Source organism: Osmia lignaria, chromosome 14 (assembly GCF_051020975.1).
Source record: "Osmia lignaria lignaria isolate PbOS001 chromosome 14, iyOsmLign1, whole genome shotgun sequence".
In the NCBI taxonomy this organism is placed as follows: Eukaryota; Metazoa; Arthropoda; class Insecta; order Hymenoptera; family Megachilidae; genus Osmia; species Osmia lignaria.
Genome location: NC_135045.1, coordinates 9,675,750 through 9,702,887, shown reverse-complemented (window position 1 = coordinate 9,702,887; position 27,138 = coordinate 9,675,750). Strand labels below are relative to the sequence as shown.

Here is a 27,138-nt window from a genome sequence, read left to right as displayed (position 1 = left end):
CACGCGGTCACAGTAGTAGGTTGATCAGGAACCGGATCATTAATCAATGATTTTCGATTGATCTTTGATGAATGAACCAATTATTTTAGAGGCGTGTCGCAAGATCGTGGGACAGTATTCTTTCGAAGTTCTATATGCAACTAACGAGAACTCGTTTCTCGCTACAGAGTTTTCACTGCTCGGATTCTATCACGAAGGCAGAAAATTTCTTTGTACGTGGGGGAGGCTCGTTATGGTAGTAGGAGGCCGGTTATGGGCTACTTACTACGCCATAACACTCAAGTCGAATATTATTGCACGATATCAGATGGGAATGTCAATGTCGTTACGACACGGTATCCGGCTCGATAAATAAACTATTATTCCTGTATCCTGTCTTGTTTCACGCGGAACAAGGATCACCGTAATTACAATTTGTCGTACCGTCAGGGTTGATGGAACATTAATCATCTGTAATTCTCGAATGGATTACGATATAAAATATTAGTGATGTGCTTTATTTGTTCAGAAACAACGAGTTATTCGGGATCCTTATTTTATACAAAAGTGTATTTCATAATCGTTAATATTCATGAGAGAAGAGGATGTCGTGGGCGGAAAGGTGACGCTTGAAACCCTCTGGCAAATCAGGTGTTTGCGTGGTCGCTTTCGTTCACGGTCACTTGATGAAGATTTCTTTGTTGAGTGTTAAAAGGAAAGATCGTAGATACTACATAGGTAACTTTTAGAAAAGATACAGTAACGCATTGTGTTTTTTTATACAAATTTTATTTATTCTATTGTATTCGTGTGATACATATACAAAAGAAGTAGAATTATTTTTACATTTTACTACATTTCTGTGTTTGCTTCCTTTTCATTGTATAACAAACTGTACAGCATTTAACACGGTATTACTAATTTCTTAACAAAGGTTCCACAAATGCAATACATTGCAGTTTGCCAATTTTCAGTTATTCATCAGAAGGCAATTTTAGAATAATAGTTCGTCGAAAGATTCTAATTGAATCTTTACTCACTGAACACATACTTTTGTATTTACTACGATATTTACCATCGTTGCAATTACACGCACAAGATATTAGTAGCTGACAAGAATCCAGTTACTTTATCTTTCACATTTCGCCAATTTCGTTATCAAAGATTTAGCAGAACCGTCATCTATTATAGCAATACATAAATAGCTCTTATACTATACATATAAAAATTACAAAAGAAAGGAGAAGAGAAGTAGTTTACGACTGTCAGTTCATCTAGATCGCTTGTTCTCCTTTTCATCGAAGGAAAGGCGGTAACTCAAACGGATTCTCTGGCACCGGGTAGAAGTAGCCGGTAGGCCTGTTGGTAGTTGGCGGCAAAGTAGGTGGAGGAGCGGGATTACCGGTTGGTGGTGGGGTGTAGATTGTCGATGTTGGTACAAGGGTATAAATTGGGGTGGGTGGTGGTGGGGGTGTTACCGTGGTACGTGGCGAAGAAGGAGTAGAGGGAGGTAGGTAGGGTGGAGGTCGAGTAGCAGGTACGCCACCTGTTGGCTGGTAAGGGGTTTGCGTAGAACCGTGGGGAATAGTTACAGTAGGCCCTTGGGTATTAGGGGAAGGAAATGTAGAGTATCCAGGGGTAGGTCGCGTGGGAAATGTAGCTTTCGAACTATCTGGTGGTAGGTACGTGTTGGGTTGAGTATGAGGTGAAGGGTAACCAGGGGTAGGTCTTGGCGTAGAGTATGGTGGTGGTGTAGGATGACCAGGGGTAGGTCTTGGACTCGAGAATGGTGGAGGAGTTGGGTAACCGGGGGTAGGCCTTGGAGTGGAGAAAGGTGGAGGAGTAGGGTGACCAGGAGTGGGTCTTGGACTTGAGAAGGGTGGTGGAGTAGGATGACCAGGGGTGGGTCTTGGAGTAGAGAATGGTGGAGGGGTCGGATAACCTGGGGTAGGTCTTGGAGGAGTCGGGTAACCTGGGGTAGGTCTTGGTGGCGGTGTAGGTCCTGGACGATCTGGTGGTAAATAAGTGTTAGGTTGCGTCGGTGGTCTTGGGGGAGAAGGTGTCACCGGAGGCCGAATTGGAGGAGTTGGTTGCGGTGGAACATACGGCCGGCTAGGGGGTCCAGGAGGTGCTGGAGTTTTCGGTGGTTGTGGTGGGAATGGTCGAGGAGTCTGAGGTGGCTGTGGAGGAGGTACATATGGTGGTCTACTGGGAGGTCCTGGAGGTAATGGTGTTTGTGGTGGCCGCGGTGGAGAAGGAGGACGTGGTGGTTGCGGCGGTTGTGGAGGAGGAACGTATGGTGGTCTACTAGGAGGTCCTGGAGGGAACGGTGTTTGCGGTGGTCTTGGTGGCTGTGGAGGCGGTACGTATGGTGGTCTCGTAGGAGGAGTTGGTGGTAAATACGGTCGACTTGGTGGTCCAAAAGGTGGCTGTGTTTGCGGTGGCGATGGAGGCCTTGGGGTTTGCGGTGGTTGTGGGGGTTGTACGTAAGGTGGTCTAGTAGGAGGACCGGGAGGGAAGGGTGTTTGCGGAGGTCGTGGCGGTTGAGGTGGTTGCGGAGGTCCGTACGGTGGAAATGTTGGAGGTTGATGCGGTCCAGGAGTTGGCGGTACATACGGTGGTCTTGGAGCTGGTGTTCTTGGTGATTGAGGAGGAGCAGGTGGTAGGTACTCTGGCGGGGTATGCGGTCGCGGTGGTGAAGGAGGTCGTGGAGTTTGTGGAGGAGATGGTGGTCTGTAAGGAGGTTGAGGCGGGGAAGGTGGCCCATACGTTGGTGGAGGTCTTGGAGTTTGCGAAGGAGACGGCGGTACGTATGGTGGCGGAGATGGAGGACGAGGTTGAGGAGGTCGTGGTGTTTGTGGTGGTTGAGGTGGGGAAGGTGGCCCATACGTTGGTGGAGGTCTTGGAGTTTGCGGAGGAGACGGCGGTAGGTATGAAGGTGGAGATGGAGGACGAAGTTGAGGAGGTCGTGGTGTTTGTGGTGGTTGAGGAGGAGTAGGAGGTCTAGGTTGAGGTGGTGGTGGCCTAGTTGGCTGCGGTGGTGCCGGATAAGTATATCCCGTTGTTGGTGGTCTATTTGGAGGTGAATAAGGCCGTGGAGTTTGTGGTGGCTGTGGGGGTGAAGGTGGAACATAAGGTGGTGGGGATGGAGGTCTTGGAGTTTGCGGAGGAGACGGCGGTACGTACGGTGGAGGAGATGGAGGACGAGGTTGAGGAGGTCGTGGTGTTTGTGGTGGTTGAGGTGGAGAAGGAGGCCTATACGGTGGTACAGGTCTTGGAGTTTGCGGAGGAGACGGCGGTACGTATGGTGGCGGAGATGGAGGACGAGGTTGAGGTGGTCGTGGTGTCTGTGGTGGATGTGGAGGTGAAGGTGGAACATACGGTGGTGGAGATGGAGGTCTTGGAGGTTGTGGTGGAGATGGCGGTAGATATGGTGGTGGGGTTGGTGGTCGAGGTTGAGGAGGTCGCGGTGTCTGTGGTGGTTGAGTAGGGAAAGGTGGCGGTGGCGCTGGGGTTTTTGGTGGTTGTGGTTGAGGTGGAGGCCTATAAGGAGGTGGAGTCGGAGGTTGTGGTGGTCTAGGTGGGAACGTCTTCGAAGGTACTGGATAATCGTAACCTGCTGTTGGTTGCGGAGGTCGTGGTGGTTGAGGTTGAGGTCTATATGTTGGGGGAGAAGGAGGTCCATATGTTGGGGGAGCAGGAGGTCTATATGTGGGCGGAGAAGGAGGTCCATATGTTGGGGGAGAAGGAGGTCCATATGTTGGAGGAGCAGGAGGTCTATATGTTGGCGGAGAAGGAGGTCCATATGTTGGGGGAGAAGGAGGTCCATATGTTGGGGGAGCAGGAGGTCTATATGTTGGGGGAGAAGGAGGTCTGGGGGTTTGTGGTGGATGAGTCGGGGACGGTGCTGGTGGCGCTGGTGGTTGAGGGGGTGAAGGAGGCCGTGGTGGCGACGGCGGTGGCCTATAGGGCGCTAATGTTGGAGGTTGCACTGGTGCAGGATAATCATAACCAGTCGATGGTCTGTACGGTGGTGATGTTGGTTGAGGTGGAGACGGGGGTCTATATGGTGGTGGTGTGTTAGGTCGTGGTGGAGGCCCCGGCGGCCTAGTTGGCTGTGGTGGTATTGGATAAGTATAACCCGTAGGCCTTGTTCCAGGACCCTCTGTTCTGGGTGGTGTATATGTTGGCCGTTGAGTTGGCAATGTATATTGGTTATCATGTGATGGATATCCTGGAGTTACTGGTCGTGAAGTAACTGGTGGTTGTGTTGGCCTTGGCGGTGTTCTAACAAATACCATTTTTATTAAGGAATATCAATATTAGGAGACTATTATTGCTAATCGTTTCAAACAATGAGTAATATTGTGTACAAACAGGAATTATTCTTATAATTTCATATTTAATTAATTTTTACCGCGTTGGCAATGTGAATATATTATTTGGCGGTTCATAGATGTAGCCTCCATTTGTTTCTATCGCTCTTTTGCTCTTCTCACTGGATGCTGACGCATTGTATGTGGAGAGCACTGCCACTATTGTGGCAATCCATAAGATTCGCTGGAAAATAAAATATATCCCCTAATTAATGTATATTGATCCATAAATAAATCATTGTGCTATAGATAGAACTCATTAAAACGCATCCGTCAATTTTATCCATATACACCGAGATACTGATCTCGTTCGTTGAGTACGGCTGATTCGAAATATATTAGGTCACGGATCGTTGAATAATCGATTACAATAAATTGAAGATCGCCTTCGTGGGATTATCTCACGCTTCTCCTGGCAACACCTTACATAACTTGTCTCGACCACGATGCACCTACTATGATGAATCACTAATCGTGCAAGTTCATTCCTATGAACACGACACACTATACTTTCATTGATATATCAACTACCTAAATGCATAATTATTGATCCATAATTATAGTTTCTCATAACTTTTATCTCCTTCCTGTTACCAATCGATCCTCCTATAAAACCATCTTTATTTACTCTCCGCATTTAGTAAAATCAACATCCTACTCGCGGAAGGTTCCCACTGAAGCAGAAGATTTTACATTATCGAATGGCGTTTATCTAAACAAGCTGCGTGTTGCAGCTATTTCTCTATTAAGCGAACAACGTTCCTCTCGACACTCGGTACTAAACGGAGCGTAATAATCCACCGATCGAGCGCAATTATCTTTCGCAGGCGGGACGAGCTTCATAAATCAGCGAAGCTGAAGGGGAAGCCTCGTTGTCCAGAAAATGAAAACCGTCTTATCCGTTTGCGACATCGTGAACGCGCCACGAATGATGGTTCTGGCCCGAAGAAACGTCCAGTGACCTTTAGGTGTATAATTTATATAGGAGGATCGTACGGCTACGGGGGAGAGAAGTTATTCTCCTCCAGTGTCTTTCGCCAGTATGTGAAAGGCTACTGATGTATATAGGCGGTGTCACGATGCTTGGGTCCGTGGAACACGCGATACAGATCACAAGGTTACAGTTTCTTGAGAAATTTCGAGATCTCACGCTTTCGTTAGAACCTTCAAACACCATACACTAATAAATCCTTCTCTTCAAGAAGAATTCCAAAAACCTTTTAGATTAGCTACATGAATTATCTATCATTCACTAAATCGTTTTAACCAGACCCTTTTATACATACTTTTAAAACGAAAGCCATCTATCTGAACAGAATTACTCTTCGTGATTTAACTGACAAAACAATGTGTTTTTTTTTCAGGTATCCGTGATTGAAGAAAGCACGTTGAAGAAGAGGACAATAGATAGGAAGCGTTTAGTTGAGACTGGTTCTATCGGCGCTACCATAAGGTTACCATGTCACCCGTGACAGACAGTTCCAGCGAAGAAATACAATGGATGATCTCACGAATGGTATCAGTATCGATGTTCTAATCTCCTAATGATCTCATTAATCTTTTCACGCTCTAATGTACCGATAATAGATTCCGAAAGCTAAGTGTTGCAGTCATAATTGAATTGATGAAATCATACTTATTATTCAGCTGAAAATTCTCGTTAACGTTACGCGCCTTAAGCAATTACTCCGTCATCGCGAATAAGTAATTACACTTAAGAAGAAATCTCGAGATTTATAGAACAAAGTTTTACCAAGGATTCGTGCGAATAGTGCAAACAATTATGTATATCTTAGCAGGCTCATCGACGCTTTATTTACACCTAGAGAAAGTTGCAAACCGTGTAATGAGAATTTTCAATGGGTCAGCAATTCGCGAGGCCCGAGGTGCAAAATTGTGTCGCAATAGGAGAACAGGCGATGAAACTGTGGCTGACTATCGAAAAAAGAAAATGACGAGGTATAAATTTTTTTCTAAGATGACCGATCGAAATTTTTTTAATTAACCCATTCAATCTAATCTTGGTAGCAAGAAACAAATTTTCATACTTTGATTATATTTGAAAAAATCACAGTCCATTTTTTATTATTACCATCTTGGAAATATCCATAACTATAATAATAGCACTTTATAGCACTTTATATGTAATGAAATTTCCATTCGCCGTAATTACCGATGGTTGATTTATTTTCGGATCAGTTCTAATCGCTTTGACAGGCCTGTTTTAACGGTCGGTCGGTTAGGTCAGTAGTGACAGGTGCAAAAATAATGTCTTGCATAATGGTGAGACGCAGTTGCATGTTTGGTACTAATAAAGTGCGAGTAACGTCTTCGGCTTTCTAATTATCCCGCCTCGTGATGCCACTAATGTGCGTGCTTATTAAACGAAGAAAGAGACGCCGAGGTAGCCGAGTACACGAAGGTTTGTCGCAACTCGAGTGTTGAAAAACGAAAACTACGCTACTGGCAAAAGGAAAATCATTTTCACCCGTCTGAGAAAGATATGTTTGCAAGTGGAACGCGAGAATACAAATTAATTTTAATTAAGCCGCGATTATCATCTAGGGAATTCGACACATGGTTTCATACAAGATTTTGTTTGTAATATTACTTTGTAATTAACAGTTGAACTGCCGTGGGGTCACCATTGACCAAAAGAATTATATATGGAAAAAGGGTACTAAAAATTTAAGAATACTTAAGATTCTTAAAAAAGAAAGTCAGATATGCAAAAGTTATATGCAATTCTTTGCTACTGAACATCATAGTTGGGTCACGTTATTTACATTTCTATACAACTTTCTGTTGTCGAGCGATTACACGGTGCCAATGAATGTTAATTGAATGTCGTGTATGACAAATAGAAGAATGAGGAGTATTAGAGTCACTTGCATTATTAAAGCAGAAAATTACAGCTTACTATGACGGCTTTGATTTACGATCAAGTGGGTTAACAGGACTTTTAATTTGCAAGATCATGGAATCTTTTAAAGTTAAAATATACTTCTTGAATTTTAATAAATAATCCCTTAGAAAAAAATATAACGGTTAATAAAGAAACTTTCAATACGGAACAAATTACAGGAACAGTCTCGTGTTATTCAGTATCTGTTTCAATCGCGATGTTTTACTTCCGCGAAATTCAATGAAAATGAAATAGAATCAACGCGTGACCGTTTATCTCGTGTCTTTAGAAGGCACCAATGTGAATTTCTCGTTGTTCGTGTCGATGAATTAAACAGGCTGCCGTCACACATCGCGATGCGGGAAAAGAAGCACCTTGCCGGAGAAAGTTTCCACGTTGTGAACGTGGAGAACGATTATCTCGTGCTCTTCACCCACGTAACAACGCGTAACCATCTCGAAACCGAGGTGGAATGCAGCGAAAAAAGAGAAGCATTGTCATTCGACGACAATAAGACTCTTTACTAATTACCATAACAATGATCGATTCTGTTCTATCGGGACGAAGCAAAAATTGTTGAACCTTTGCTTTGTGCCGCGGCAATGTTTAAGAGGATGCAAATAGCATTCCGCGACAGGTGCTGTAGACCAAAGGAAATGAGTGAAAATGCAATATTTGCATAAACTATGAAATATCTTCGCATTTCGTTAACGTATTCACCGATGTAAAGTTCACCCTAGAATGACGTCCCGAATTCTGAATATTAGGAAAACATCAAGATGCTTATCTTTTTAGAATTCGATAAAAATCTTCGCAGAATCTCGTTTGAAATATCAAAGTGCCTCTGTTCATTTCGAAACCCATTAAATATTTCCATGGACAGGCAGTCTACGAGATGATTACTTCGTTTCTCTCCTTTGAGCAGTGAACATGAAACGTTCTCTGTCCTTAGATAGAATAATATATTCGTTCGAGGTATCATCCGAAGAACACAGAAGGAACACTCATTTACATAAATACTAGTGTGAATCTATTGATCGTATGCTAGCCTCATTTCCTTCGACGAAATCATCGAGTTACGTATTCGACGGCTATACATCAACGACGGTCCACTCTCGAAATCATTATTCTAATTAAAATTCTATGACGTAATAAGAGTCTCATCCCGGTGGTTACGAATTAGTAAGGCGGGCTCGTCGTGGATCCTTTTTCGGGAAAGGTTGAATGTTGCAAGAAGGAATATCATAACTATTACGTAACACTGTGTTAAAACTTGGACCGGGATGTCTGGAAGCGATAAGGAAAAAAAGTTGTCGGGATGCCAAGTGAGAGAAGAAAAGGAACCGACGTGTATCTTTCATATCCGTACTAAAGGGCACGGATCCCCTTGAAATTTATTGACCAATTTTACCCAACCACGGTCAATCCTTTCGCAATCGAAATGCCGTAACGATCTTGTGTTCAATTAATCGAAAAGGATCCTTGACGATCCTTTGCAGAGTTAAATCCATTGCTGTGTCATCGACACGAAATTATTGGTACTCGTTACGTAAAAGCTTCTGGGTACTCGAATAAAGAAATTTATTACCGACGAAAAAGTTAATTGCTTAAAATGTGATACCTTCGCTAAATATAAATTAATTGCAATGAATACATTGAATCAGATATAATAAAACGTGCAAGAAGAGATGTTATTCTGATTTATACTTTTGTTGCATGTTTCGCGCTCGTGTTGCAAAATCTTCGAGCTGTCATACCACATTTGATTACGCGATGATTCTCCAAAGATATAATCTGAGATTACTTGCTTCGTATTAATGTTACTTTTTAGCGATATAATAAGTGTCGAGTGAGACAGGTGTTCGATGATCCTTGCAATTAAAGTTCGAAGCTGTTTCAAAATCGCTATCGATATATCAAGTATTAATAACTGTTGAATCATCGTTAGTATTGCTTTTAACTTTTTTTTGGAAAACGCAAAATTGCTTCCTGAGTGTAATAAATTTCTTCCAAGACAAAATATAAAAATTAAGAATATTGATACCCACCATCGAGGAGTCTAATTGAAATCTCTTGGATGATGCTGGAAGGAAAGAACGTACGGAATTCAAACATCGTACACGCATCCTTCTGATCAAGGCTGTATTACAGCATTAGAGGTAATACAGGTTGTGTGCGCGAAGCCACTAAACCTCATAGAAACACCATCGGGTATAAAACGATAGAAAAGGACAGTAGCCAGAACAACAACACTAGAAGAAGTTGAAAGTTGTTTGCTGTCGATGTCAATTGCCCCATCGATGATGAACTATCATTGACCTTCGTCTCGCGTTTTCTCTCCTTCCAACATTGGCGAATATTATTCTGACATACTCACTATTCGATTTGTACAATATTTCTACGATTTTTGATTTGTAAAATTGAATTTTGCTCTGAATAAAAAGAGGAGCAATTTTTTCCCGGATTGCAAGATAATTACGACATGATTGGACAATCGATGCTGATTGTAGAAAAGTGACTTGAATAGCAGAAGAAAACTAGATTGGGGTTATTATTCTTCTTGTTGCTTGAAACGAGGTTGAGAAAGAAACGATTCGAGACAATGAAGAAAAGTACTCGTCCTGAGATTACTAACAAACCTGGCTGTTGCAAAACGTTCCGATGTTTATTGTCGAGAAGAAGAAATCGAAACAATTAACATGCAGATCAAAAACGAACGATCCAGTAATTACGGTACGAGAATTAGAAGCGGTTAGAAGAAGAAATAGTAAAAAAAAATCAGCTGTGTATTAAAATCAGTGTGTTCCTCCAAGAGAAAATGTCAATCCTATGAAAGATCACTCGGTTGCTTGTAGCCGAACATTGTTCGTCATCGCTTATAAATGTCAGCTTCGACAGATTAGTCGGCGATAAATCGTTTTGTAAACGCGATCGTGATGGTCCGGCGATAAAAATAGGAGGAAAATCGACGGCTAAAGATAAAAGAGAATCACTCGGCTTTCTAAATCATCATTTTCTGACACTACCAGTCGATCCAACTCGCGGGGTTAAATTCATCATTTCATCGTTCAAGGATCGACAAGAAGTATTGACGAAACGATTCAAGTGAGACACGAATTTCGTAACGTTTACCCTGCCGGACGTCAAGATCGTTTTTACTTCCATATAATGGCGCAAAGATCTTAGAAGGATCAGTTGGATAAGTGATAGTAAAATTCATGATTGTTGAACACGTTTCGCTGATTTGACTACAATTCTTTCGAAAGAACGGATGAACCGTAAAAGTCGCGGTCGAAAGAGAATGTTAACAGGAATTTGCGAAGAGACGTGTGAGTTTAAAACTGCATTCCGATTCGCCATGCATTTTCCTATTTTATTGGCCCATTAACGTTTCCGCGGTGATTACACTGAGAAGGTACAATTAATTTTGTGCTTATTGTAATGTTGCAGCCCACTTTCTAAACGAGTTTTCGCAAGATCATGTCTTTTCATTTTCGACATGATTCTCTATACAGAGATGTGTTCTTTTATTGTCGACTGTTGCTTTCTGATTGTAACGCGCTAATGAGAATTTCTTTTTAATTACCTTGATGACCATTTGATAGGACTGACAACACTTATAATATTATATCTGTTTTCCTATATTGATAGAATTCTGTACTTGATACCAGCTAACAAATGTTAATATTACTCTTTAGTTTCAACATATTTCAAATATTTTTAATATTCATAATTCAAGATAAAAGATCAGTTGCAGCAGAGGTTTCTTTTAACAAGTAGTCTTAATTGGGAAACTCGTGATTATATAATCGAAGAACAGGCGTGTGTAATCTTTCACCCCGATTGAATCGATCAACATTCTCTCGAGTTGCATCTTGACACCATCGAGAGAAAGAGATGGTACAGGTAGTAATCAGTGTTTCATTAAGTGAACGAATTTCAATTGATCGGTTCAATTAGTCATTCCCAGGGATAATTAATTAATATCCATCGGATCATGACGAAGTCTCGAAGGGTTCGATTTTGCTTCTGTTGCAATCATATTTTTTTATCAATTCCGAAGAAAATATGATGTCTAACATTTCGAATGGAATGCAAAATTGTTGAGCAATTGTACAAGTCTATGAGAATCAGACAAGTGCAACAGCAATGAAATCGGAAAACTGTGCTACATCTTTGTTCTTCTTTCTTTTTTTTTCTATTAAGTATCACAACAGCGATCTTGAGTTCCCACAGTGTAGTAACATCGAATTGCGTCACTTTAATCGTGAGAAGCTTGTACGCACGTGCAAGCAAAAGGAAAGTAAACTTGCGACCGGTATCATTTTTCGTTAATTATCAACAAATATGAATAATTAGTGCTTCCCTTTTGTTTCGCACGTACGAGCTCGTGCGTAAAAATTCTTAACTCGTCTTGTCTCGTGTGGAGGATGAAGAAGAGGCATTACATCATCGGCTTGTTGAGAGGTTTCTAATGATGCACGAATCGAATATTTCGATGGCTGCTGATTTTTACGAAACAATTACGACAGATTGACCTTTCACCGACGAAAATTTCTATGTTACGTGATCGTGAAGGTACTTTTCACCAAACACTCGATGAACAAGAGATTACCATCGAAATCAATTTCAGTAATCGTATCCTGAGGGATGAAATTCATCGAACGAATGAAAGCTTCGTACACTTGTTTGATAATATTTTTCTACCTCAAATTATGTGTTTCTGCTTAGAACTTCTGATGTATGAACGCGTGACTATATTAACCCTTTGGCTATTTGGAGAAATTTTTATGACGGCCTCAGCTAAAATTTCTGACAAGCTATAAATACAAATACTTTCATAAACACGTCAGAGAGATAAAGAAATTTTCGAAATTTAATGGATAAATTATTTAGGGCTAAATTTGCAAACTTCGCATTTTTATCTACAAAAATATTTATCAAAATTCAAACAGCTATAGTGCAATCATTTTCTCCAGGAGAATTTACCGATGCTTTTATAGTAGAATGTACTGTGATTACAACACGTCTATTTCGAGAACTTCGCTTCGAACCTTCTTTACCTACGATTGAATTTTCCCTCGCAATTCGTAACCCGCTTCTTTCAAAGGGTCATTTTTCTCTCTAAGTGACGTTATCGGACGGTGGAAAGCAAAGGTCAGAAAACGGAGGCTCCAGAAAGGCGGATTTCAGGTTAAGGAACAATGATAACCTTTGATATTTCGCGCGCTAACAGCTGGCTGACGCTTGCATCTCGCTATTAATTTCTGCGAGACTGTAGAGACGCTCGTACGTGTAAATACCAAGCGTCGAGCTCGGAGGAAACGTTCTTCTGCAGGGACAAACGTAACCGCGGCACAGGAACTCAAAAATCACACGTATCTTTAAAGTACTCCTAATTCTATTTCCATTTTCCACACTAATCATCTACAAAAATTCTAAATCAATATAATACACGAAGAAGATCGATATCATGTTCTTCAGCTTCTAAGAACTACTATGGTCGAAGAGAAACCTCCTCGTTTGACAAACTTTCTACGATAACTCGTCAATACGAAGAGTACATACGATCTGCTAAAAATTTGGAGGAAAAAATGGTCACGAAGTAATCTTGATCGTAGAATCACAAGGAATATTGAAGCTGTATCGTCGAGAACACCCTTTGAATCCCGAGATTCGCACCAACAATCCTCCAGAAGATAAGAAATCACTTTCACCACAGATCCTCCTACATAGAATTATATTCCGGGATCAAACTGAACGATCAACACTATTTTATAAAAATCTACCGTCTTCACGGTACCCTCGTTACGTCGCTCGTCGTTGATTCACCCCCAATCAACCCCTCCCCCCAACCCCCTGTATCCGTATCTCCGTTCACACGTGGTGTCACACTTGATCCTTCGGTCGCACTTTACTTACCATCTTTCGTATCGCGATCTAGTTTCCCGGTTTTCGATCCGAAAACTGGTCACCGTGCGTAACAGGACACACTCAAGACGAACGCATGTCTCGCGGGTGCTTGGTGTCCCGGGAGAGGTGACTTCTTCGTCTCGAGGAAGGTGGAGAGCATTTATAGGATTCACCCGATTCTATGGTGGGGGCAAAAGCAACGTTCGGTCCATACGATTATTGCGAACCGACGTCCACGAGAGGATGCTGTAACTCTTCGAGACCAGACGAGGAAAAAGTGAGAGAGATAAGAACGGGGGGGAGCAACAAGGGGAAATGAAATAACAGAGGGAGGAAAGGAGAGAAAAAGAGACAGAGAAGGAGAAAGTGAGAGTGGACGGCTCGCGAGAAGGACGAGACGATGTAGGAGGTTTGAAAAGGTCCAACTTCGCGTTCGAAGACACCTGCGGACGTTTTAAGTGACAGCTTGGGACACTGTCGTCCTTAACCCTTTCGCTGCATTTAAAATTCAGAATAATAGCAATTTAACTTCGTTTGATTTTTGGGATTCTCATAAAAATCTCTTAAAAGTGCCGGAAAACCTCGTTTAATGGAAGTAGAAAGTATACACGTAATATTCCATAATCGCATTAAACCACCACTTAGATGCTGCATTACACATCGTAATTAAATCATCATTGGATAACGAAGAGGCATAGCTCCCACTCTCGTGTCTCCTTCATTTTCCTCAAAGTCGTTTCCCACCCAATTATATATTGCTGTTTCTCATTTAGTTGATGATGTAGATAATTGGGCATAATTAAGTTGTACACGAATAGGATGAAATGTTTTGCTATTACACGAAGGGAGGCGACGTAATTACTCGGTCATAAATTGATGAGATGACCTGTGCCTAGCTTCATCCCTTTCTTGCAACAGGCTAATTCGTGGCGAAGTTGAAATGACCATAAATAACTGTAGTATTAGCTTGGTGGCGAAGGTGAAAACTTTTAACGAGGTTGCAAAATGCTTTACACTGTGATGAGTGATGTATCGTGAGAAAAATGGAGGAATTCTATGGATAATGAATGTTTAGAGTACATTGATGGCAGTTATTTAAAGTTCAGGAAGTCTATGACTCAGGAAGTCATTCAAAATTTTCGGAATTTAGGGAAAGAATATTTTTTCACAAAATTTTAGATGTAATATAATCAAAAAAATTAATCAGAAAGTATTCTTCATTATGCAAGGTATCGCTAACGTCAACGTCATCGAGATTCGCGAAGATTCTCATACGGGGTGAAGAACCTTAGGCACAATGATGCTCGATCGGTCGTAATTATCGGAAACGTGAGTTCACTGCTCACATATTTGCACCTACATCGTTCATTGATGCCATCATTGTGTGTTACCGTAACAAAGACGTTCACTGGTGAAATAACAAAACGGGTAGCAATCTGGCATCGACTAATTGGATAATTATTCTATCAATCAACGATATCCGGAAATAATTTCATTTTCTTCCTAATTGTTCTATTTAGTATCATAAAAAAATAATTATTGACGCAATCATTCGTAACGCCTTCAAGCTTTGCTTGCCAATTATTAACTCAGCTCAGTAACAATTATAAAGATAAGTATCTAATTGAAAAGTGGTCCCATACTTTTGGTAGGCAGTGCGTATCTATTAGCTTCAATTCACTGTGCACCTGTTTGATTAACGAACGTTAATCAGTCTCATTTACACTATTCACTTTCGAAATGTTCGGAACATTTAAGGCGAATGATGCAAAGATGAGAAACAGATTATTATTGTTAATTGGAAGTGGTAGTTGAATTTGACCATATCTTGAGCAATCGCTACTTCAACATCCATCTCTTTGTTGCTTGATTATTGTACGTGAAGGATTCTTTTCAATGAAACCTTGAACGAATCTGGGAATATAAGAGAAGTGAGATGTATTAATCGCACTTGAATAATCGATCTAATACGAGACTGTAGGTCGAAGGTCGTGCGAAACATGATTTCGACCTTTTTACACTTGTATTCAATAATACTCTTAGTCATTATTACAGATCTAACACTTCATTAAGGATAGAATTATAGAACCTTATTTTAACTTTTTATTTTAGATTACAATTAAAAATTTTATTGCATTAATAATGGAGAAATATTTAAATAAGCAGTGAAACATTTAAAGATTTAAAAAGCGTAGTCTGAACTTTACGTTAAATTACTAACACGATCGATTCTACGGCAAACATTTTCATGATTATTAACTACATTTCTTCGTTGTTGTTGCAATGTATTGACGATCGTGTTCCCACGATTATGGAAATAAACTGTCGGAACGCTAAGTGATAGGGACGGGTCGTAAGTAGTGCAAATCGGGTTTGAACCAACGTGTACTGAAATTGCTCTGTTATGACGATCCTTTTCAGATTGGAGAGAGGATCTTTATAGTTGCAGCAGCATTGACAAACAATAGATCGATGTCTATCTTTGATACGAAACAATTATAGTTTTAAAAAATGCAATGAATGGTGTTGCGATAATAGTAGATTTATCATTAAACAATTATACGGGGATTTATTACTCGTATATTCCAATCTAATTTTGAATCCTGTTTTCTTTAATTAAGCAAATATTTATTCGTCTACAAAAATGAATAAAATAATTGCCTTATGATCCTTTAACCAATTAAAAGTGCTGCAGTAGGGTTCCAAAATTATAATTATCCTTTTGTTCATTAATAACTAGACCAAATCCTTATTTCCACGTATGAATGAAGTTCCTATTTCCATGTGCTTAACCTTTCTCTTAGTATTTAGTTTTCCGCTGAATGAAGGGGCTACGACGACCGTAGAAAAGGTCGTAATCACAACGACGTTCGTTCGACCTTCGATCTTTTCCTTGCATTGATTATCATCGTTTTCAATAACGAAGACGATGTTCATAGAACAAGTTTCGTTCTGGTAACACAACTTGTTCGCTCGATTTTTTTGTATCCCCATCGAATGATATAACGAAGGCCACGATTTTGAGAAAATTAAATTTCATCTCCGATCTAACTTTCGTTTCTTCACGTTATGTCAGGCTGATTTACAAACGTTCTTCCTTTCTCTAATATTATAATGCTTGTAACATGATTTACAACGCGTCTGAGTTATGAATGGAGATGAAGAACTGTGCGAGTAGGTGATAATTCTTTCAAAATTCTTTATTTCTTTTAATCCTCTTCGTGATTCGAAACTTAGTACCATTGACCATTGTTAGTCTTCGTTTATATGAAACAATGAAAATGAAAATAAAGAAGAGAAACAAATTTTAATCCACGACTTTAAGTAGAGTTTTGTTCAAAATTAATATATCATAAATTCAATCAAAGGAAGCCAATAATTGGGAATTTTTTCAGGATTTATTCTTGAGAGATTTACACAAAAACGCGACGCGGGTCCAGTAGAAATAAAAAATTCACCGATGTATTTTTTTCATCAACGACCTTGGAATTTTAATTACAGCAATTTGGTGTATCATTAGTAAATCTGTTTAGTATAATCAAGGTAAACCTGAAGTGTCGTAAATGATCGCAGATGATTTCACAATATTTATATAATATATACTACGACCTGTCTTATCTCAACACGGCTAAAAGTAATATTGTGCAACGCTTTCTTTACATTTTATTCGAAAAACACAGGTCGAAGTTTCGTACACAAAACACATAAATTCGCTACAGCTCGTTAGATTCCTACGTTTATTTTCCACTCTCGCCTCGTACTCAATCCATGTTTAATTTAAATAAAACTTTGACATTTGGGATAGAATCCTAAAAGTCCGACACCTTTAAAAGTTGCGTTTTTAATCGTCGTTTTAAGAAGTTCCATTCCTGGAAGAACAGATAAATCAGGCTCCAGAAACGTACATTCACCTACAACTTAAATATTAATTTCTTGTAAAAATGTTAACCGATTTTTATATGCAATCATTAACGAAAGTATTCGAAATTGTTAATCAATCAAATATCTAAGTATGAATTACATTTTGAAAATATTGCAATCGAAAGTAAGAAGCAATTCTTGAGAATTGAAAAAGATGTTTGTCTAGATTAAAGCTGACAGGATAGTCGTATTTTTCTAATATTAATTTCATGTTTGTTTTAGGAACAGGAAGAGGACGACCAGCAACACATGTTACGTCGATGGTTAAACCTGCGATTATAGTCGATTGCGGTTGACTCGAAGCAAAGTAAAAGTCTGAACGACCCGAAGAGTTGCGGATGACCCCTGCACCTGCACATACGGATCACCGCAGATGCATTCTCTCTTAATCGCGACGAGGTTGCCCAATTAAACAGAAACGCTCGTAGAAACAGGATTATAGCATGCTCGCTGATTTTACCATCATCCTTCAGCAACGTCGTTCAACTTCGTAATTAAAGGAGTTCGTGGAAATGCTGCCAGTAGTAAAGATTCTTTCTCAGATAGGCTTGATTGAATTGTGTCACTCATAACCGAGAAAACTTTTGCATAATGTGCAGAACGAATTACGAAACTGTTGCAGTTTGAATGATAATCTATTGAAGATTGTAAACCAGGCTTAACACCTTCGTTACCGTACTGAAGACGTTGGAAATCTCGTCAGATAGTATTTTTATTTTTATTAGATACTTCATTATCTCTAAGGTAAGTGATGGATTCCTATGGAAATGGTGTTATAAATATTTAATAGAGAAATAAATACTTCGCATCGTAGACATTCTTCTTCTTCAAGAAAAAAAATGATGGTAAAGTTGAAAAGAACTCTGATATTTATCAAAAAAGTAAAATGACCAGTCTCCTATGGAATCTATTCTTAGTATTTATATGACACGTTTCACTGCAAAAACTTAATTTGAATATTTTTTAAAAATAAAGCTGGTGAAACCTTTGAGAGATGGTCGCAGAGAAAATGAAGGCAGTGCGGTAACGAATTCAGAAAATTCCACTTGAACGATTTTTTATAAAATCCTGGAAATTACCTCTATTTCTCAATAAGGAAACATGAAATGGTGATCTTTAATTAAGTGCTGATGACATTCTACATGTTGAGCATATATGGTTTGAGTTGTAATGATGAGGCAACGCTGACTCAGTTTCTATGAAATTCAGTCGAATTAACAACAGCTACACTATGATTTTCGACAACTATAATTTCCTAATTACAAGCCATGAGATTCGATTGCCACATACTCTAAATTACGGATGTTAACAACACATTAGTGGTGAGTAATCAGCAACAGACTCAATTATAGACTCCTATAATAATCAATTTAAGATTTCTTGATTTAATTATAATGATATCTGAATCATGAATTTAATCGTGTACCTTCAAATCGACGGACTTAAGGTCAATGGCCATTGAGTTTCGTATTCCAATTTCAATGACCTCCAACTTATGGTACACAGCTCTAACAATCCTAAATCATGAAATTAAGTCAGTATGTGAATTTCCGCTTGTAACTCGTTATGACATTTCAGAACATAATTTTGTCGGTATTCAATATAAAAATTGCGTCGTTTCACTTTCCTACATTAATCAGTTTAATATCTTCTCACTTGTCACCATAAGATTATTAATCATCGATTGCTGTTTAATATTCTAAACTTTCGAGGAAAGCATTGGCATACATTTTTAGATAGCTAATCTCGCAATAAACATTAAATTAAACTTTGTACCCATTCAATAATAACATTGTGACAAATTTAGTGAAGCATTGTGAAATAATTAAAAATGTCTCTTAAACGTGAAAGCAACCAGGAACAGAAGGAGATTTATTTGGATAATATGTTCATATTACGCCATTCATGATATCTCGTTTAAATACTATTCATACGTGTACATTCGTCGGTTTTTTACAAGGCCATATTTAGGGATTTTCTCAATTCTTTGAAAAAAAATTAATAAATACAAACTTAAGATTCCTTCAATCGTTAACTTTGTATTTCGTCAGGATATATGATCAAAGGATCATTTATTTTATGGAAGTTATAAAAGAAGGTGTAAATTAATATCATTGTGACATGTGTTTATTTTTTAACTGATATGAGAATTAAATTTCTGCTTTGGTTATTTAGTTTATTTATAAAAAGTGGTATTATTGCTCTTGGAAAATCATACATTCTATGTATTATTCATAATTAATTCGTCGCCGAAAAAAAGGGTTTATATTAGGCTTGATAATAAGACACTCTAAACACGTTGTTTCGATTAAAATCTACGTTTTATTCATTCGACTTGCACAATCTTAAGCGACGGTGAGGATATAAGGTGTAATCGAGTACAATCTAAACCGTTCACTTTTTAAATGTCTGCATCGTTGTTTTCCGATTACTACGATTAGTTGCATGATTAAACAGAACTTGCATGATAAATGCAGACGGTGCTAGGGTGGAAGATACGATTGCTTTCGACTAACGAAAAGTAAACGCATTTCACTGTCAATTCTTGTCAAGAAAAATTACGATAGCATAGAATCGCTTCAAAATGCTTCTTCTTTGCGAATCGTGGTATCCATAATGTCATCTTTTCAATTAGTGATAGCCACCATAGTGACCGAATCCGTGACCGTAACCATAATGGGGGTAGCCTAAATGGAAAAGCAAATAATCATGACAGAGTAACGTCGATGAATGTTTTGTCTACTCTGCGATTTCTGTTTACAACGTCTATGAATATTTTGCTCATTTTAAAGAATCAAGAATTTATAAATCATATATGCAAATGTGAAAAATTGAAGAATTTCTTTTAAATTGAATATTTAGTAAGATACAAAAGATACATTGACGTTGAGTCAGTCTTGTCGCGTTCTAAATTTGATCATGCAGTTTGTTCTCTTACCATAATATCCGAAACCGTGTCCATATCCGTAAAATGGGTATCTGTAGCCATAGCCAAATGGATAGTAGCCGTATCCGTATCCACCCAGGTATCCTGGTTTCGCAGAAACGATACCGATAATGACAGCCAGCAGCAGGACTGTGTACTGTATAAAAACAATCATTAGGCGCGTTAATATTTTATTTTAAACTATTTTAGTTGAAGGTAGATCAGTAGTAGCTCCGAATTAAATTTCCAAGGAAAAATAAAATATTTAAGTTATATTAATAATTTGCCTAAAGTAAACTAGATTCTGCTCAATAGGAAAAATTCCAAATGCACCATCATAATTTTGATAAAAATATTTTTCATTCAAAGGTATAAAATTTGAAATTTTTTAACACCCTCGCACTTACAATTTTCAGGCAAGCCATTCTCCGTCAGCTGACGTTAGCCAGTTAGCTGGTCGAAGTATTGCACTAATTTTTTTCCTTCGTATCTGTCAGTAGTTCACCACTGTCCGTCTAACGTTGGACACAGGTTCTTTTATAAGAAAGGCGGGTCCCGCTGCGGCCCCCGACAACAATTTTCTCAGCATCGTATTGGCTTCTCTCTGTTAACACTAATAGCAAAGGCTACCATTGTTACCCTGGGATTATGCGAATGCAATACGTCATTATGAAAGAGACACGATGCAGCAACGCGTTTCGGGATAGTCAACGGTGCACGCCCTGTGAACAACGCCTTGACATCCAAATTTCACTGCGTTTTCGACTGAGAAACCTTCTATAGCGTTGCCTAATTCATAGGATTTACCATCTGGGATGAACAATGGATTGCGATGGAATTTGTTAACGTCACTTATTTGCAATTCTAAGTATGCAAAAAGAGAAGAAGGTCCTTTTTCGTTTTTGGAAAATTTGTATTCCTTCCGTTACCTTTCTACTGAATCTTATGATCTATTGGTCGATTTATGATTGACATGTTTCTGCGAATGAGAATATGAAATTATGCGAATTTCAACAAACTAGGAGTGTAAATTCAGCAACGTTTCATGCATTATTCATCAATTAATTATCCACACTTCGAGTTCGCAAGTAATAACTCAAGATTTACATACAATTGTCAAGCAAGTACTCGAGATCCTTTGATCTCTTCTCGATCCAGCAAACTGTGTCTTGTGATTACGAGGCTTATTATGAAAAATCAAAGAAGGAGACAAGAGTTCATTGACCTCTCATTACGACTCCGACACGTAATTCCATCCTTTCAGTTCTGGAAAATTTTGACGAATTAATTGTCCTTCAATATAAAAATCAAACAAATCTCACTAGAAAATTGCATCCTATATTAAATGCATAACACTGCATAAGGGGTTAATTATCACTCCAGGCACTGCAGTGTGTATCGTACCCAAAGAAAGCTGATACCATTACGAGCAGCATCATGATCGAGACAGAAAGAAGAAAAGTGAAAGATTGCATAACAGGATCATGCGAGAGGGGATCACGTTACAAAATACTGAAATTACACGGTACAGAACGAAATTGTGAAAAAAAATCAGCATTGCGACACGCGTGGAACCGAGGATGCGTTCGTCGTTAATTGCAGTTAATGCGCCACGCTCGTAAGTAACATCGATTACGATATTACCCAACGAATCGCCTTTGAACCGAAAACATTTATATATGTATGTAAGTGTGAAAGAAGGATTAATTTGTTGCTTTTTGTTATACAATGAACTTAACCCGTCGGCTTTTTAATTTGCTGCCGAACGTAAACCACCGGCACTAATTTAGGAAATTTAAGAATTTGTCTCCTGAAGGAAAAACCAGCCTAACTCTTCGAACCAGACTGTATATTATAATACAAATTGCAAAAATACAATGCCGGCGGTTTAGCGATAGTCCAGAAACATTGCATAAATGCAATGCCGGCAGTTTAGCGATAGTTCAGAAACATTGCATAAATGCAATGCTGGTGGGTTAAGTGTTAAGTGGAATGCATGCACATGAGTTCAGATGTATACTACCTTACAATTTCTTAGTGTTTCAAAAAGTACACAGTGCAGATTCCATAACATGACCATATGCTTTATTGTCGTACATGAGATGAATAATCATTTCGTTTCACCAGGAAAAGGAATCGCGTGACTTGGTGATTCGTTGATTGTCTGTTGCACATCACTTTGAAACAACTCGTTTGTCAATTACAACACACTCAACATGTGTTTCGGTATTTTGATTTCACGTACAATATTCAGTATATGAATTAGTGTGCATGTCGACATGTTGATCGTATCAGGGGATATTTGGATTGGGATGCATGTGATAGGAAATTATTAATTATTAATTTAAATTAGTGTGCATGTCGACATGTTGATCGTATCAGGGGATATTTGGATAGGGAGGCATGTAATAGGAAATCATTAATTATTAATTTAAATAATTCAATATTCGATTGATTTCTGATACTAGTTCTTTATTCATGAATCCACATGATCTTAGTCATCGTAATGTCCACTTCTACTTGTTACGTAATCATTTTGTCCTGTTCTCCCGTAGACTATTTCCCTCTGAACTGAATAGTACCATGAATATTGAAGGATTTTCCGCATATTACGTATCGCTGTGTTCACCTTGAATACTCGACGATAAATCGATTTCTACTGCGTTGTTACCGATCTCGAGGAAACTTTATTTCGGTCGACACTATGCGAAACTTCGCGCCGCGCTCTGCCTTCATCTCGTAACAATCGTCTTTGAGTCATCTTCGTCGATCAATCCGGTTGATACGCGACACGCATATGCAAAATCCCTGATCGCGGAGGCCACGAAAATTATTAGACCGTAGTCGGCATGCGTGGTGGGCACGCCTTATAATTGCAGGATAAGGCCAACCAGAGCTATGGGAACTTTTTTGTGTATCATAAGTATGGGAACGTTTCGCAGACCAATGCCAAGTTACGGCACGTGTCGTAGTTAAAAGAACACCTTGCAAAGCCCTAATTAAACTTTTCCGTTTCGATGAGACACCGTGAATAGACACCGGTTTTCTTGCGTGGATGAGGATTTTATATACACAAGTAGATTCATAAATTATTTAATAGCGAAGTGTAAAAATTTACATAAATAATTATAACGAAAAATCAGTCCAATTGCATTTGTGAGTATATTCGTTAAATATCGATGAGGATTTTATATTTTATTTTTCACAATAAATAAATATTACAAATTCACCCTGTTAAGATATCTTCTCGATAGATTGATCAGATACTGGCTTTTTAATTTCTTCGGTAAAAAGCCAAGAAGGAAGCTCCTTGTTTTCAGTTATTTCCGCTTTGCTCTCTGCTATCATTTCCGCGTCGCTGTTCGGAGGTGACCCTTCAGCATTTTCGCTAGTACTCTTATCATCCTGCATAGGCTTATCAGGCATCATCATAGGTTTTCTGCCATTATAAGGACGATGATAACCACCAAAGTGGTTATACCAAGGACCCAATGGAAAATGAGGATAAGGACCCACTTTAAAATATGGAAACAGGTGATTATGGAACCCATGATTGAAATGATGATAGGGAAAACCATTATATCCCACTAGAGGATATCCTGGGAAATGAAAATCCCCATAAACTGGACCATACGGTGGAAATCCATAGGGCGGTCGATTCTGTACCGTTCCATTCCCATCAGCCTGTCCGTTTTCCGGTGACATATTCGGTTCTCCATTACCAGAATTTTCCGGAGGATTTTGAGGTTCGACGGGTCTTCTGGGCCCATGGTAATACGGAGGAAAGGGTGAATAGTAAGGATAAGGATTGTATTTATAATCAGGAAAACCTGGTGGACCATAGGGTGGATAACCACCACTAGAATTACCTCCTTGTTCTCCGTACCCTGGATTATCAGAAACATTATGAGGGTGATAAGGAAAGTCAGGAAAACCATGATAGAAACCACCGTGGTAAGGTGGTCTGTAGTGAAAATGAGGACTATAATCGTATCCTCCTAAGGTCGATTGGCCTTGATTCTGGTCGTCGATCAGTCTAGATGGATTACTTTCATCCTGACCATTTACCGGTGGTGAAGGTTGACCGTTCCCTTCGATCGGTCTTCCATGTGGATAGAATCCTACGTGTCTGTGGTTAGGAGCGTGAAAATTAGCCTGGTAATTCAGATTATACGGTCTACGTCTAGCATTCTCGTTTCCATTTTCCTCTATTTCCGAAGGTTGACCTGGTCCTCCAGCATTCTGAGGTGGCGAATGGTGATAAACAGGTTGAAATCCAAAGTATGGGTGAAGATTCGAATTTACCAATGGATGAACAGGATTAGAATTGTGCCTGTGCCCAGCAGGATACCGATATCTATCAGAATAATAAACAGAAGCTGCATTGATGTCTGCATCGATAGAATTGCCTCTGGTATCTACGTTGGTGTTCTTCGAGGTTTGAACGTTGAAGACGTCCTCCTTTCCAGAAATTCGTCCATCATGGTTCGCCGTATATTCGTACGGCTTGTAAGGTTCAGGATTATAATATTTCGAGTATCCCAGCGGGTTCGGCGTTATGTAACCGTCTTGGAATGCCCCTCTTACTTCCTTCGATGAACGTGCTTGCCGCCGTTGGCGATTCGAAGAGAATTTCGACGCCTCTTCTAAACTCCCATTCTCGATATTCTCTGCGTTAAGCAAGGACGGGTCATCCTGTATCTTTTTCAGAAGACTGGAAGGAAATTGGTTCGTCGATTGCTCTTGATACTCTCCCAACAAGGACGTCGATATGATCGACGCCACGTTCTTGGCGAACGATGTCAGCACCTCAGCATCTATTATGCAAATGAGCATTTTAGAAATCGTCGTTTCGATAGAATCTTTTTAGAAACGCTTCTAATCAACCCTCGAACCAGTCGTGACATACTTTGGAGAACATCGGTCACTCTGATTGACCAATTTGATTTTCGACGTTAGAAAGATAATTATTTGAAAGTCAAAGTTTACTGTGGTAATTAATCTTCGTTTTCGTTTCACTCCCAGTGGGAATATCGAAAAAAATAATGGCTTCTCACGCTTCCAGTTCGAAACTATTTTCCTCTTTTTTTCTAACTTGAAATCGTAATTAATTAAGGATGCTAAAAATGCTGCAGAATGGAACTGTTTCAGCTTTTTTGTACAAGGTCGTATCTTATTAAGTATACTTAAAATATTGCAGAATATTAATATGCTGATAAAGAAATCCATTATGCAGGCATGTAAAAGGCGATCTCCTCTGTTTTGTGTTGTACAAAATTCGAACGAATCTACAAAAATAATTTTTTTATTTCGATAAAAAGAAGTTCAGTGGGAGTTCCCCTAGTACCGGACGGCACCTAGTATCAGACATTAGCTATATCTAAAAGAACTGAAATGTGGCAAAACTGTTTCAACCGTCAAACGTTTGTTTTATCCTCTCCTTTATTCTGACGGTTGAAACAATTTTGTCACATTTCGGTTCTTTTAGATATAGCTAATGTCCGATACTAGGTGCCGTCCGGTACTAGAGAAACTCCCCTATAACGTTTTCTCTATTTCGAAATTCCCCCTTTTTTTCTTGTCAACGAGAATCTTATTAGTGTAACAGATAATACGTTGTGCGTGCAACTGATGCATCATATTAAATGTCATTTGTACTTTCTCCCTTAAATGATTTTGACCCCGTTTTGGTACAAGATTGACCGATTTTACATTGTACGTCACCTTATTTTTTATTTATTTTATTGATCTTAAGGATTCTTTTAAAATTATTAGATAACAGAATACGCTTGTCAATGTGTTAGAAAAAAAGATCATATAGTCGATCTATCAATCTAAAAATAATCATGATTGCCTGAAAAGCAGTTCAAGGGCGATTACTATAGAAAATTCTCAGGATGAAATGATAATGGTCTTACTTAATCCGTTTTTTGCAGCGTACACGTCATCCTGAAGGATCCAGAACGTCGCACAAAGTACCGTTATCTGCAATAGAACAAAAGCGACAATCAGAAGGTGAGTCGTCACTTTTCTTTCTTTCGTTTCCATCAGGAAAATCCTGGCTTCCCTTTGGACTGCGTAACGCAGCCCCGTGTAATGAGCCACCTGCGATCGCGTGCCCGGTAATTTTCTATAATACGATGTGTTTTATTTGTCATTGCGCAATGAAAGAAACTTACCGTTTCGTACGTGACATACTTGCTTTCCACGGTGCAGTGAATTATGAAAATTTTTGTGCGTTCGAAAGATGATTTCTATGTTTCAAAATTCATAATTGGTAACATTGTATTCATCGATATGCAACAAAATTGCATACAATTGCACAAATTGATTGATCGTAAAGCTAAAACCGCGTACAATAGATATTGTGCAAATCGAGTGATTATTAACCCTGTATAAAAAGTACCGTGTAAATCACTGAACAAGCGTACGGAAGAATCACAAGTATTTATCTCTTTTTTTTCCATAATTGAATATCACGTTTTTGCTACGCGTTTCCCGTTCCATTCTCGCTAAGCTCATCGTCCGTGAGATTGTAACACTTGACAAATCAGTCGGGCTTATTACTTCCTGAAACCCGTGGAATTCTAAGAACGAAACTCTCCGCGCACTAATTGAGAAAATAATTGACCTCGGTTATACAATATCGAAATTGCATTGCAAAATATGCGGCACGCATCGATGAAAGCAGGGAAATGGAGTGCAATTACTGTGTCACTAATAGTAGGTCATATAAGAAAATTACATCGGTGAATTACTACTCATTACTCGTTACATTGTATCACAACGAAATGGCAGATTTGTGCGATTTCATATCAGTGTTAATTTCCAAGGAAGAGATTCTTCTCGATTTTACTATCTGCACTTTACAAGTGCATCAAACGAAATATAGTAATAAATAATTCAGAAAGAAAGTAAGATGAATGTGTATCGGGTTTCATTCATGGTTTATTCATTCACGAAGGTTAATTTGTGCGAGCAGCACCACCACCGTAATAAAACACGTGGTTTTCTCATGAATGGCCATTATCTAGATTTAAAATAAGGTATCGAATAAAACTCCAGCAGAATCAATGGATCGTTTATGTGACGAATAAAAAAAAATGTTCGCATACGAT

The 27,138-nt window shown here is 39.1% G+C and overlaps 3 protein-coding genes across 3 annotated transcripts; all 3 read right to left on the bottom strand.

Moving 5' to 3' along the window:
- Nucleotides 1-778: 778 nt before the first annotated feature.
- On the bottom strand, nt 779-13,330 carry LOC117605590 (uncharacterized). Its single transcript, XM_034327106.2, has 3 exons — nt 13,183-13,330; nt 4,397-4,539; nt 779-4,266 (listed from the first exon to the last, which is right to left on the bottom strand). Exons 1-3 carry the CDS (start codon nt 13,183-13,185, stop codon nt 1,275-1,277), a joined length of 3,138 nt encoding a protein of 1,045 aa, XP_034182997.2. The 5' UTR covers nt 13,186-13,330; the 3' UTR covers nt 779-1,274.
- Nucleotides 13,331-19,219: 5,889 nt separating this feature from the next.
- On the bottom strand, nt 19,220-20,566 carry LOC117605620 (uncharacterized). The gene is made up of 3 exons (XM_034327150.2): nt 20,428-20,566; nt 20,033-20,177; nt 19,220-19,781 (listed from the first exon to the last, which is right to left on the bottom strand). Exons 1-3 carry the CDS (start codon nt 20,443-20,445, stop codon nt 19,726-19,728), a joined length of 219 nt encoding a protein of 72 aa, XP_034183041.1. The 5' UTR covers nt 20,446-20,566; the 3' UTR covers nt 19,220-19,725.
- A 2,602-nt stretch (nt 20,567-23,168) lies between these two features.
- Nucleotides 23,169-26,216, bottom strand: LOC117605556 (uncharacterized). Its single transcript, XM_076691997.1, has 3 exons — nt 26,200-26,216; nt 25,939-26,150; nt 23,169-24,837 (listed from the first exon to the last, which is right to left on the bottom strand). The coding sequence occupies exons 1-3, from the start codon at nt 26,214-26,216 to the stop codon at nt 23,255-23,257; spliced, it is 1,812 nt and encodes a 603-aa protein (XP_076548112.1). The 3' UTR covers nt 23,169-23,254.
- Nucleotides 26,217-27,138: the final 922 nt, after the last annotated feature.

What these genes read in the sequence shown, in the direction of transcription:
- LOC117605556 (XM_076691997.1), bottom strand. An exon ending in CGCTGCAAAAAACGGATTAA is followed by an intron (nt 24,838 to 25,938) that starts GTAAGACCATTA and finishes TTTGCATAATAG; the next exon opens with ATGCTGAGGTGCTGACATCG.
- LOC117605590 (XM_034327106.2), bottom strand. An exon ending in ATATTCACATTGCCAACGCG is followed by an intron (nt 4,267 to 4,396) that starts GTAAAAATTAAT and finishes GGTATTTGTTAG; the next exon opens with AACACCGCCAAGGCCAACAC.
- LOC117605620 (XM_034327150.2), bottom strand. An exon ending in ACACGGTTTCGGATATTATG is followed by an intron (nt 19,782 to 20,032) that starts GTAAGAGAACAA and finishes TTTTCCATTTAG; the next exon opens with GCTACCCCCATTATGGTTAC.